This window comes from Pelodiscus sinensis, chromosome 2 (assembly GCF_052426305.1).
Source record: "Pelodiscus sinensis isolate ZL-2025 chromosome 2, ASM5242630v1, whole genome shotgun sequence".
NCBI classification, from domain to species: domain Eukaryota; kingdom Metazoa; phylum Chordata; order Testudines; family Trionychidae; genus Pelodiscus; species Pelodiscus sinensis.
This window is the reverse complement of record NC_143053.1, coordinates 28,445,045-28,458,624: the sequence shown is the minus strand read 5'-3', so window position 1 is coordinate 28,458,624 and position 13,580 is coordinate 28,445,045. Positions and strand designations below refer to the sequence as shown.

Below are 13,580 nucleotides of genomic sequence, written 5' to 3'. Positions count from 1 at the left end.
TAATGCCTTCTTCTTTGTTCTCCTCATTCATTGCTCTCACAATCCCCAACAAAAATAAAACGGAATTTCCTTTCTGGCACAGAATGAAAACCATTCTGTCTGTAAGTCTTAACAACCTCTTCTTTCTACTGCTCATAGTTTCCCTGCCTCATTTTCTTTGACCTTGGCACATTTTCAATACAAACTCCTGAACTTTTTCTATAGAAGTTACCATTGCATTACTGTTGCTTCCCATTCAATCAAACTACTGATCAATCCAACTCTGCTTAATTTTGAAATAGTCTGGGGTAGTATGGTTTACATAGAACAGCATTATATATGGATTTGTTTAAATTAGAATGAAGTCGAACACCTGCAGTAATATTTGCAAAGGGTAATGTTTTCAGACCAAGTCAGATACTAATATGAGCAAGTTTTACATCTACTGTTCCTCATCCTACACTAAAATATGTTAATGTAGTATAGCTTAAGCCCACAGTGAGAACAATTGACTTCACTGGGATTTCACACAAATTCAGGAGTCCTCAGTAACAGATCATATTGTACAATTAATGGTTACCAATATGTTGCTTAATTAAGAGTTTGCCCATCACTGTGATATTCCAGACATATCACACAGACCAAAGATGTCAGACTTATTGCAGATCACTGTTCAGGTTCAGCAAATCACTGCAACAAATAGTTGTTAAGCATACTCCTATTTTACCAAAACACTAAAGCATATTCTTATTTTAAGTATATTAAGTCCAACAGAAGACACTGAGACTTAAGCATTTGCTAAACAAGAATAAGATTACCAATACGTTTAAGGTGATAAATGGGGAAGCTATCAGTTGCTTTTCATTTCAATCTACCTGCACATAGTCTAATGACTTTACTACATGCATTTTACTTCAAAGAGACTTTAACACCAGATTACAGAGGGAAACCTCAAAACTTTCTTTCATGTTTAAATTTGATACTTTATGAATGGGCCTCAACAAAGATGCTAATTACCTTAACCATTACAAAGATAGCTTCCCTACTTATCACCCCTGATTCATTGACTCATAAATAGCTATTCCCTCCTTCCCTCACCCTCACCCTACCTTCTGTACTAAATCTGATTTGTGTTCACCTTTTTCATTGTATTCCTTTGGTATATATGATCATGCCAATTCTCTTCCAGAATATCATCTGAGGAAGTGGGTCTGGCCCATAAAAGCTCATCACCTATTCAACCATCTTGTTAGTCTTTAAAGTGCTACATAGTTTTTCTTTTGTTTTAGCAAGATCAGATTAACATGGCTACCTCTCTCTTACTATTCAATATGTTTAAAGTTAGACACATGCATACTTTGCAGAATCTAGGCCTATAGAAGTAATGGCAGTAACTGCTATAGTTAAGAACATTTTCCATTGTAAGCATTTGTTAGCATTGTAAGCATTTGTAGAACATTTTCCAATGTAAGCATATTTTCTCAATGACTAAAATCTGATTGTCACCTTTTGGTTCAAAGTTTCCTAACCTTAGTCTCTTGTAAAAGTGATTTTATTATAGAAAACAATTAAAAAACAACAAATAGTCTGGTAAGACCTTAAAGGCTAACAAGACATATAGATGTTATCATGAGCTTTTGTGGGCATAACCCACTTGAAATAGTAAACGGACTTGAGAGTGTGAAGAATTGGGGGATAGTGAAAGGAATACAGTTTCAAAACATAAAATATTTATTCACTTTCTTTTAAAAAAATGTAACATAAAAATAGCTAATAAGAATTTGAAGTCTCCTAGGAAAATAGTTTTCACTAAGGAGAAGTGTTTTTGAGTATTCCAGTGAAGAAGCTTTGTGAGTTTTTGAAAATTACACTCACACATCCACAGTAAATTTTGAAAAATGCCACCAGTAAGGCCCAGATTTTTAAACTGAGTATTGCAATGTCCAATTCACCTAGGAACCTAAGTCTCCTTGAAAATCAACTGGAATTAGGCACTGTGGTGCAGAGTGAAGCAATACCTGAACACATTTTAAAAATCTGGACCTTAGCATATCAAGTACCAGGGGTATGTCTACACTACAGCACTAATTCGAACTAACTTAGTTTGAATTAGTTAATTCAAACTAAGCTAATTCGAACTAGTGCATCTAGACTTAAAAATTAGTTCGAATTAGTGTTTTGCTAATTCGAACTAGCATGTCCACACTGAGTGGACCCTGAACTGAGGTTAAGGATGGCCAGAAGCAGTGCTGGCAGGGCATCAGATTAGGACTTAGAGTTGTGGAGCTGCTGCCTCAGGCTAGCCGAGGGCTGTGCTTAAAGGGACCCGACTCCCACCCCGGGCAGACAGTTCTCAGGGGTTCCCCGCTTGCAAAGCAGTCCTGGCTTGGAGTGCCCTGAGTGCCCACACGCGGCACATCACAGCACTCGGCCATCAGCCCGGCTGCACTTGCCGCAGGCTGCCATCCAGAGGGGGGGTCAATCAAGGGGCTTCAGGAGAGCTTCCACCCCGAGAAGCCCGCAGAGCCACCCCAGTCCTCCCCATCGGGGGCTCGTACCCCATTCCTCCCTCACCTCCTTCCACCTACCCCTCCCTAGCCCCCCTTCCTGATGTACAAAATAAAGGACACGTGTGTTCAAAAATAGAAACTCTCTTTATTGAATAAAACTCAGGGAAACTGGGAAAAGGACGTGGGAGAGGGGAAGAGAGAGGGTGGGAGAGGGGAGCGCAACTAAAATGATCAGGGGTTTGGAACAGGTCCCATATGAAGAGAGGCTAAAGAGACTGCGACTTCTCAGCTTAGAAAAGAGGAGACTGAGGGGGGATATGATAGAGGTCTATAAAAGCATGAGTGGTGTGGAGAGGGTGCATAAAGAAAAGTTCTTCATTAGTTCCCATAATAGAAGGACTAGAGGACACCAAAGGAAATGAATGGGTAGCAGGCTTTAAACTAATAACAGAAAGTTCTTCTTCACAAAGCAAATAGTCAACCTATAGAACTCCTTGCTGCAGGAGGCTGTGAAGGCTAGAACTATAACAGAGTTTAAAGAGAAGTTAGATAAAGTGATGGAGGTTGGGTCCATGGAGTGGTATTAGCCACCGGATAGAAATGGTGTCCCTAGCCTCTGTTTGTGGAAGGCTGGAGATGGATGGCACAAGACAAATGGCTCGGTCATTGTTTCGTTCCATCCCCTCCAGGGTCCCTAGTGTTGGCCGCTGTCGGCAGACAGGCTACTGGGCTAGATGGACCTTTGGTCTGACCCAGTACGAACATTCTAAGCTCAGGGCTCAGGGTCGGGGGTCTCAATGGACCACCTTGATTTTCATGCAAACCTGCTCCCGGGTGGCCAGGCTGGCAGCTATCCTGCCCTAGACGGCCACTTTCCTGTGCCTAGTGCGGAGGTCGTGGATGAGGTCCAGGATCTCCGCACAAGACCAGGCAGGCGCCCACCTCTTGCGGACCCAGGCAGGCTCCTGGTCCCGGGAAGAGGCAGAGGGCTGGGTGGCAGCGGGTGGCTGGCTCGAGCCGTGCCAGGTGCAGGGTCTGCTGGCTGGGTGCTGGCAGGCTTGCACCTGGCACAGGCACCGTAGCCAGCCCATGCCCCTTTAAGGGCTCCGGGGCCGGGAGGGGGTCAGACGAGTTGCCCTGGTGGTGCCCAGAGTGGCCACCAGTGGAACCTGGGGAGGGCTAGCCTCCCACTAGTTCGAATTAAGGTTGCTGTTCTCCCTTCTACCCTTTCTTAGAATTGTAACCTCTATGATTTCATGATCACTTTCACCCAACCTGCCTTCCACTTTCAAATTCTCAACCAGTTCCTCCCTATTTTTTAGGACCAAATCTAGAACAGCTTCCCCCCTGGTAGCTTTTTCAACCTTCTGAAATAAAAAGTTGTCTCTAATGCAGTCCAAGAACTTATTGGACAGTCTGTGCCCCACTGTGTTATTTTCCCAACATATATCTGGATAGCTGAAGTCCCCCATCACCACCAAATCTTGGGCTTTGGATGATATTGTTAGTTGTTTAAAAAAACCCTCATCCACTTCTTCCACCTGAGTAGGTGGCCTGTAGTAGACTGCTAGAATGATATCACCCTTGTTTTTAATCCCTTTTAGCCTAACCCAAAGACTCCCAGCACTTCTGTCTCCTATGTCCAGCTCCACCTCACTCCAGGTATGTTCATTTTTAATATACAAGGCAACACCTCCTCCCTTTTTCCCTGTCTATCCTTCCTGAGCAAGCTGTACTCTTCTATACAAACATTCCAATCATGTGTATTATCCCACCACGTTTCTGTGATGCCAACAATGTCATAATTGTACTTATTTATTAGCACTTCCAGTTCTTTCTGCTTATTACCCATACTTCTCACATTTGTATATATCTAATAATCTACATATCTAATAATCAGTCTGTCAGTTCCTGTGGAAAACAGCTAAACTGGACAAAGGGACTTGGTGGAGGGGTTATGTGAAACTGAGGTTCCTCTAATAACTTTTCCCTTATTTATTTTCTGTCATGTATGGGGAATAGTTGGCCCTTTAATAAAACTTTGGAGTATATTTGATTGGCCCTCTCCCCATAGTAGGGAAAAGGCCAAAGTGGAGTCAGGATCTAGGACAGACTGAGTCTCTAATCAGACAAGCTCAGTGGGAGCAGTGGTGACAGAATGATACTTAAAATGGGGACGCTGAAAGCAGAAGCCAGGTATGTGGGTTATTACTTCTAACCAGTGGTGCTGCAGCACTCCCTGAATTCCTAGAATAAGAAATTGTGAATAACAAGTAGCCAGTCATGCGACTGATCCGGCAACCAGGCCAAACAGGGAGCCCCAGTTCAGGTCTTAGCCCCCTTGAATGTTGGGTGAATGAAAATTAGGAAAAGCATCCCCAGACAGGGCAAAAGAAGCTGAGCCTGAGACCAGGAGGAGCAAGGAATAATGGAAGGATGGGAAAAACTGTGTACAGACATAATGGCAGGGCCAAGAGAGCCAGCAAGTGTGGCAATGGTCAATGGGGAGAGTGGAAACCCACTATGAACAAGATCATAGATCAATCTGGGCAGGGTCCCATGGAGGGGAGAGAACAACAGTACTAGAGACATGAGGGACTGTAAGGAGCATCCTACATTTCAGAGACACTATAAAGAAATGAGAGACAGCCTCAGAGATCCTGGTGAAAGGGATGAAGTGAACTAGAACAGAAAAGATGAGCTCTGGGATCCCAGTATGCCTCCCACCCACCACCCCACAGCTGGGCAGGGATCAGTCTTCCTCTTAGTATAGGTGCAAAGTGAGTCAGGGGGTATATGACCAGGATTCACCACTGAATTTGGTTTCCTGATTGATCATTAGCTTTCCTGGCCTGGCCTGGGCACTAATGGGGAGTGCAACATGATGATCCATACCCTCCCAGGGCATAGTAATTAGTACTGGAGACTAAAAGTTTCTAGCAGATCCTGAGTCTCAGGAGTGGTGAACAGGTCGTGGGTAACTGGAACTGGTTCTACAGAGGCTACATCTAGACTACAGGCTTTTTGAGCAAGAAGTTTTGTCGAAAGAGATCTTCCGCAAAAAAATTATTGTGCAAGAGAGCATCCATACTGCAAAAACGCATTGAAAAAGCTATATGCTTTTGCGAAAGAGAGCAAGTAAGTAGTGATCGCTATGGACAGAATGGCTAACTGCGCTTCTTCCTCTTCTCTCTTCTGGCACAAAAAATCCCTCTTCCCCATCCACACATGCCTTTTTATGCAAGAGTTCTTGTGCAAAAAGGTGTTCTTCCTCACAGAATGAGGATTACCAATTGCACAAAAAACGCTCTGATCTTTTGATTTACTTGTGCAATAACGTGCTTGAGGTATGGATGCTCTGTGAGTTTTTGTGGAAAAACGGTCATTTCTCAGCAAAAACTCTGTAGTGTAGACATAGCCAGAGGCTTTTCCAGTCTATCCGGAGGTAAAGACCTGACTTAGAAGTGCACAAAAGCAGCTCCACCTCACAATAGGGAGAGGAACCCAGAATTCAAAGGAGGGTGTTTTTTTCCCCCCTTTGTTTCTTTGTCTCTCCTTTTCATTAGACCCTTTGCCTACAGGGCAGGGGAGATGGGTGAGCAGACTGCTTTTTCCAGTAATTACTCAGCTAGTGCTTTTACCTGCTTGGATGATGAGGAAGATTTTGGCGTGGGGGAAGAAAAAGAGCATTTAGACATTGCTGGGATAACTTATGTTGAACTTCAAATTAAGCCCTAATCTGGAGGGTAGGGCAATGACTTTATCATCAACTATCAAACAAAGGAGAAGAATTTCACTACCCCAAAAAGAGATTTTTAGTATTTAAAGTGTTTTGTATGTGCATGCATATAGAGTAAATAGTTTAGTATGTCTTTTCATTTGGGTGTAGGAAGTAGTGTAAGGATAGCTTTAATACATTTTAAAATCTTGCAACTACTTAGTGTATTCTGAAACCTGCTAACAGGCATTCCCTCCCCCCTTCCCTCCCCTTTTTTAGACTGTTCCAAAGAAAGATAAAGCTGTTCCATTTGATTTGGTGGTGTGCATCTTTGTGTATGTTTGTGTACCCTTTTTAACAGTTCACTTCTAGGCAAAGCTATTACCCTGTTTGCATATGTTACTTATCAGGAATATATCTGGTAAGCAAAGGGAAGCATTTCACTTCACAAACAGACATGATATGGGTAAGAGGAGCAACAGGGGAAGAAATTCTGTGATGAGAAGATGAGGCAATTTAGAAGCTTACTCACCATAGTCTCCTGTGTTCAGGTTCAGACCTATCCTCTCATGAGGAACTATCATGTTACCTCACTTGGGTTGTAGACTTAAAGCCATTTCCAGAGTGTTCTGGGGACTCAGTAGGCAAGGCCATGATAATGCAGCCTCATTAAGTAGATTGGGGGTAGAAAGTCCCCATGAGTTATTAGTGTTTCATCCCTTCTTATAGACATGGAGCCATGCCTGACCTGTTCCTCTGGGTAATCCTAGGAGCAGGAAGAGACCGGTTGCTTTTCATCCCACCGATATAATTCAGGGTAAAATAGGATCCTATTTTACCATACTCCAACCCTAACACCTTTACACCCGCATTAATGTTTCTTCTCATAGGAACAAACAAGTATCTCACCCGGGGATCTTAAGGAGATCCACTGGAGATCATAACTACATATGCAGAAGATGTTCAGCTCCAGGGCTCCTCACTCTTACCAATATATATAATAGCATGGCTCTATTGAAGACAAGTTGCAAGGAACTCTATTCCTGCTCTTTCTCTGAAACTCACTTTAAAACTTATGTTCTGCAGTGTGAAGTGTTTCTGCAAGTAAAAAGCCCCAGGACATATTACATTATTGTTTCTAAAGATTTTCTGTAGTTTAGCAGAGGCACAAAAAATGTACTGCTAACTTTACCTTCCCCCTCTGTGGACTATCCTTTTTTGGACCGTAGAACCACAAACTCACTGAGGACTAAGGGGTCCATAGTATAGGCCAGAGATGGTAACACAAAAGTGGTTTAAGAAGCATACCCATAACAGCTATCACAAAAGAAGATTATACTCAACAAACCATCACTTTGAAACATATACGGTAATCATTTTCTTTTCTATTACATGAGGATAAATTCATTCACCTTAACAGGTTTGCAATGGTGTGCATTTAGCAGAATTTAGGCACAGAAGTCCAGGTGACCAATGCCTAGGGATGTTTCAGTACAGTAGTTCAACTAGTCAATCATACAGTTCTTCAGCTTTTTCATTGCCCCATATTAAATGAAACTCACCAATGTCAGACCTCTGACAATGCCATCACAACCCCACCATCCATAAGGCAATATCTTTCATGTCATACAACCTTTCCAACTGTAAGTCACAGCAAAATTGGATTCTTATTGTTTTGATATAATTTCATGCTATTAAGTAACACCTTTGTGGAAAGTACTCCTCTGAATTATATAAAAAACGTGATCCCATCTACTGGAAAAAAAAGGCAAAGTACTTCAGAGGTAGATATTCACCATTCTTTCAATATCTGTCCGTATGTACCAATAATGTTCCTAGAAATACCAACTGCACTTATTAATTATTTGTTATTAAAATAAACAGTAGAGTCTTTGCAAGCTTTTGTAGTGTTGCTTTTTAAAAAAATAGCACAAATGTTAAATTTACCTTATTATGATTTATAGCTGTGATGACCCAAACACACTGAGCATTACTGTCATACTGGAATGGAAAATTGGGTGATGTGAAGGTGCCACTGGGTCCCTGAAGATTAGATCCACAAGTCTTCACTGCAAAAATAAAATGTTTATCTTATAATTCATGCATACCTTTGTACATCAAATTCATAAAATATTCTCTTTCCTACATTAAAATATGCAATAGATAAAAATACCATTTAGCAATATGCTCACTGCAGTATAAAATCATCATATTTGTGTTGCATTGTCCTGACAAAAATAAAATGCACACACTCTGAGGTTCAAGTTATTGCTCCTGAAAAGACATAAAACAGAAGCTAGCTTTGATCAAAACAGTGTGCACCCAAGATTGCATAAAGTACTTGTTCTATTTTAAATAAATCAGCATGATGTAAAAAGATACATACATTCTTTCATTTCTCTTAATAAACAACTTTAAAGAGAAGTGTTCATATACCAGACTTAATGACAAAGTGCACTATTACTACTGGAGTGTTCTTGAGGATTAGTTGTCCTTTGTTCACACTAGCACATCTATGCTCTTATCTCTGCTGGAGACACATTCATGGTTGGAACAGTGAGAACTTTCAAAGGGAACTCTGTAGATTATGCCCTTATGTGAAGTAAACAATATCAGTTTTTAAAGAGCAGAGTATGGGAACAAGTGAGTAAATGTATATTTTTTTAAAGTCAGGTTTGACTACTTAGAGAGAGAGCAGGGAGTATTACATTTATATGTGTAAGAATGAAAACAGTGTTTTATCAAAATATGAAACATTGACACATTTCTTTTTTCTGTTTAGGGTGAGATTCTGCCACTGTTATTCACAATAAGTAACACTTTACACCACACATATCCTCTGAAGTCAATGGGACCAGTTATGGAGAAAGGTGCAATGTTACTTAGTGAATGAAATCCTGACCATGTTGAAATCAATTGAAAATCTGTGTCTACACAGCAGCGTTATTTTGGAATAGCTGACATTTTTCCGAAATAACAAAGAGTGCATCTATACTACAAGCCTTTATTTCAAAATAATGTCAAGCCTAAGGAATTCTTACTCAGACTCATGATAATAACTCTCATTTCATGAGGAGTAAAGGAAGTTGAAGGAAGTGTGTTCTTCCTTCGACTTCCTGCTGTGTAGTCAGAGCCAAAAGCTGAATTAAGTTATTTCAACTTCAGCTACACAATTGACATAGCTGAAGTTGCATAGCTTAATTCGACGTAGCCCTGATGTGTAGACGTGCCCTTGGAGACCTGTAACTGGTTGCTGTAAGGCGAGGATTTCCCAAGTGTGAATAAGCCTAACATTAAACAGCAGACAAATCAGGTGTCTCACATAGTGTATACAGGCTTTTTGTCTGTCTTGTCTCTGACATTTGGTGTACTTGTGCTGAAAACATTCCTGATCTACCTTTCTCTGAGTTAAGCAATATATCTGACAAGCAATCTCAGGTATATTTGAGCTTTTTGTCATGTTCTGTGTGGATTCCTATAGCACTGTAGTGAGTAAGCTGCAGAAACAGAAAAATTATTGTTCATGTTGGAGTCTGGCAGACCATTTCAGTTCATTGATTTAAATTTTGACTAAGATAGATGAATCTGTTATACATTCTGTTTACACTTTGACAAAGCATACTAATTTGGATAGTGAGAGATTGACTCACTCATAGCTAGTTTGTGTTAAGATGCCGATCTCTTCCCGAGGGTTCTTCCCCACAAAGAGAAGGATTGATAAATGGAAACATAGGTTTACTAAGATTATGAAGTCTACACCTCTTTATTACCAACAATTTGTTCCAGCCTTAGTGAATCCAAACCAGGTTTACATTTCCTGCAGTAACTTCATCCTCATTGCCCATAGTAACTAACTACAATATGCACATTGCTCGGACAAATGATAGTAGGGTTCAAGTTAGTAAGTGAATTCAATCAACACTCTTCAACTTTGATTCATACCAATTGTTGTTCTCCCATGCAAATCTATACAAAAAGTATTTATTGTATCAAGAACCTTCTTTAAAACTTAGAATTAATATCTAAAGAACAGAGTATAACTTTTTCTCGAATTTGATTCATTAAGTCATATGGCTGGCATAACTCATTTAGCTATATTTATGCATAGAGTATTTGAAAATATTTTGAAAACACTACTGATAAAGAAAGCAGAAAATATAAGATCCTCAGTATCTTAAAATTGAATGTTAAAAGTTGAGAGTATGACACTGAAGTGATGGAGGAAGTGTTGCGGAATAAATATCTGCACTCGCATTTTGGAAAAAAAAATAGTGACAATACAGGTAAGTAACCTTTTGGTCTTCTTTAAGTGTCTGAAAATGTGTATTCCACTCAGATGACTGCAATACTGGAAAGAGGTTGCAACCAGAGTCCACACAAAAGCAGTCCTGTTATCTCTCTTTATGAACTTTGCATCAGCAAAGTAGCTGGTATTTTTTTATATAAATAGAAGATCAGGTAGTGTCCCTGCAAATGTCCTGTATAGAAACATTTCTGAGAAGTAAAAGGGAAGCTGGCTAAAAGCTGGCTGGAACCACCCTGAATGAGCCAGCAGTCTCCATGGACAACAGTCTGAACTATACTGTATGCCATTATAATGCAGGAAATAATAATTCTGTACATTGTCTGTGTGGAGACCATCTCAGTCTGAATCCAATTTGCATAGGAGACAAAAAGTCAAGGTGACAAGTAAAATGTTTTATAGAGCCCTGCAAGGATACAAAATGTGTATCTACATCCAATTTGTGATCTGAAAATATTGGTTCTCAGATATAGTTATCCATGGATTTTCAGGTCTCTAACGTTCTAATTCTTTCCAGAAAAAAATGTCAAGCATCATCTCACACCCAAAGTATGAAAATGGCTGTTCACCCACAATTGGCATAGGAAAGAATACGGATAACTATATTATTTAATTCAGGTGAAACCATCTTAAAAAAATCTTGGATGCAATCTTACACCGTTTTTCAAAAAGACAAAGTGTCCATAACTGAATGATCTGCTAATGCGACCTGCTTTTCATCCTTCTACAGGTTGGACGTCCTTGGTCTGGCAACCACAGGACATGACTGATCCAGATGAAGGATTTTGCCAGACCAGGGAAGGTCTTGCTGCCAGTCTCCCATCCAGCTTCCCCCTGCTGCTGGCCCCTACGCCTGCAGGGCTCCTGGCCCCACCATGGCAGCCCCGTCACCAGCACCCACAGCCCCACTGATAGATTCTATCCCTACAGGGCAGCCCCCCTACTGGGGTCCAGTTGAGCTCCAACAGGTGGCAGCAGGGCGGCTGGGCTTTTTGCCACTCCGCTGGGCAGCCTCACTCTCTTGTTCCTGGCTCCATTTTTTTTAACTTACAGATGGAGCACTTTTCTGTAATGTGCCCTTGCCAAGCAATAAAGAGCAGTGAGTGTAGCAGTCATGGGAGGCATAGTCACACAATGGGAACTGTTTAAAACTCATGAAGGAATCACAGTAAGCTGAATTCTAACTAACTGCTATTAATTAACTCAGTCCTAAGAGGACTATTTAACTAACTAGAGACAGAGGAATACAGGAAAGCACTGTGACAGAGAAGTGCAAGACACAACATGCCAAATCAAGTCATGGGTAGGGAAATGATTGAGGTCAAGGAACCTCTGCTCTTAAAAAGTCCCAGGAGGGACTACAAGGGGCTAAGAGGTGCAAGCATCACCCCAGTGACTACGGCCATGCAAAATTCCCTGGAATGGATGCACTAGGAGCATACATACTTAAATGGAATATACAGCAGCTAATACTAGAGAGCACAATTTCATACTTGAATTCTACAGCTATAACCTTCTTTCAGAGAGACAGACTTTAAGGTCATAAGGGACCATCACAATCATCTAGTCCATGGGTTCCCAAACTGGGGGTGTGAAGAAATTCCAGAACCTCCTCCCCCCCCATCAGTTCTTTTTTTTTTTTTGCTCAACAAGTTTTGCTTTTTGGGGGGGGGGGGGGTTTTTCAAAAATCAAAAAGGAGGCATGATGCCAAAAAGTTTGGGATTTTAACACTTTAGAGAAGGTAAATGAGAAGTCTATAGTTATTGGTTCTGATTTGCAAATTAAAGATAAAACATTTTCTTTTTTCAGATCTGTTTACATCTGACAGTTGCTGCTATTTATCAAGGATTTCCCAGATAACATATGAATTAAGATGATCTTTCCAAAGACATGTCCCACAATAACATTTTTTGTCATTGCCATCTGTTTCACAGTGTAACAGCATTTTAAATATTAAAAAATACTAACATAAAATAATATGTAATAAATAAACACAAAATTTATCAATAAATACTTAAAACATTATCAAAGTAAGATGATCTTTCATTAGTATATTTAAAATAAATGTATTATTGAGCAAAATGTTTGAAGGGGTGAAAGGGGAGAGCATTCTCTCCAGCCTGAAGTATATCACAAGAATTTCTCATTACCAAAGGTTACTTTACATAATTATTGAATCAACACGCCATACAAGAAGATATTGAAACTGCTCCTAGAACCAATTAAACTTTGTGATTTTTTGAGAGGGTTTTGGAAGCAATATAATGAAGTGAAGCTACCCCGTGCAAATAATTATTAGTGAAGTTCATATCTAATTACAGTGTTATAAGATGAAGTACCAAACATTTTGTAATAAAAAAAGAAACAAGTGCAGAGAAAGAAGATATAGAATGAACATGCAATAATCCTTCTACTGCTGAACTGAGCTAAAAATTCCAGCCTCCTTGAAGGTAAAAATGAATGTTCTCATTGACTTTTCTGGGGTCGGGATTTCACTCCTATTCTTTTTCCAGGAATTTTTCTGCTGAAAAACGGCCAGAAAATAGAAAGGAAAAACAGCTATGGATTTAGCAAGAACATACAACATGAATAGCTGTAACTTACTATAGATGAAAACATTGATCTTACAGTTCAGGGTAAAGAAGCCTATGCTAATTCAAACATTGAATAGTTTAGCAGCACCTTAAAGACTAACAAAACATGTAGATGGCATCATGAGCTTTCATAGGTACAACCCACTTCTTCAGACCACATCAGCCATATCAGAGATTCATTTAACTGTACCTCCACTAATGTGATCTATGCCATCAAATGCCAGCAATGTCCCTCTGCCATGTATATTGGCCAAACTACACAGTCTCTACGGGAAAGAATTAATAGACACAAATCAGATATCCAAAAAGGCAACACACAGAAACCTGCCTGGGCACTCATTAATGGACCTCAAAGTCACCATGTTGTGTCAAGCCAATTCCACAAGCCAAATACACAGGGAAGCATTGGAACTTAACTTAATTTACAGGTTTGGGACCCATCACAAGGTATGAATAAAGACATTACCTGGCTAGC

General features: G+C 40.3%; 1 protein-coding gene across 2 annotated transcripts in view; it reads right to left on the bottom strand.

The window, feature by feature from the left end:
- Positions 1 to 13,580, bottom strand: part of CSMD3 (CUB and Sushi multiple domains 3) — a 1,180,750-nt gene that overhangs the window by 633,208 nt on the left and 533,962 nt on the right. For both annotated transcript variants that reach the window (XM_075920204.2, XM_075920205.2), the window contains one exon: positions 8,155 to 8,276. In XM_075920204.2, the coding sequence (XP_075776319.2) occupies positions 8,155 to 8,276 (122 nt within the window). The remainder of the gene's footprint in view (positions 1 to 8,154; positions 8,277 to 13,580) is intronic.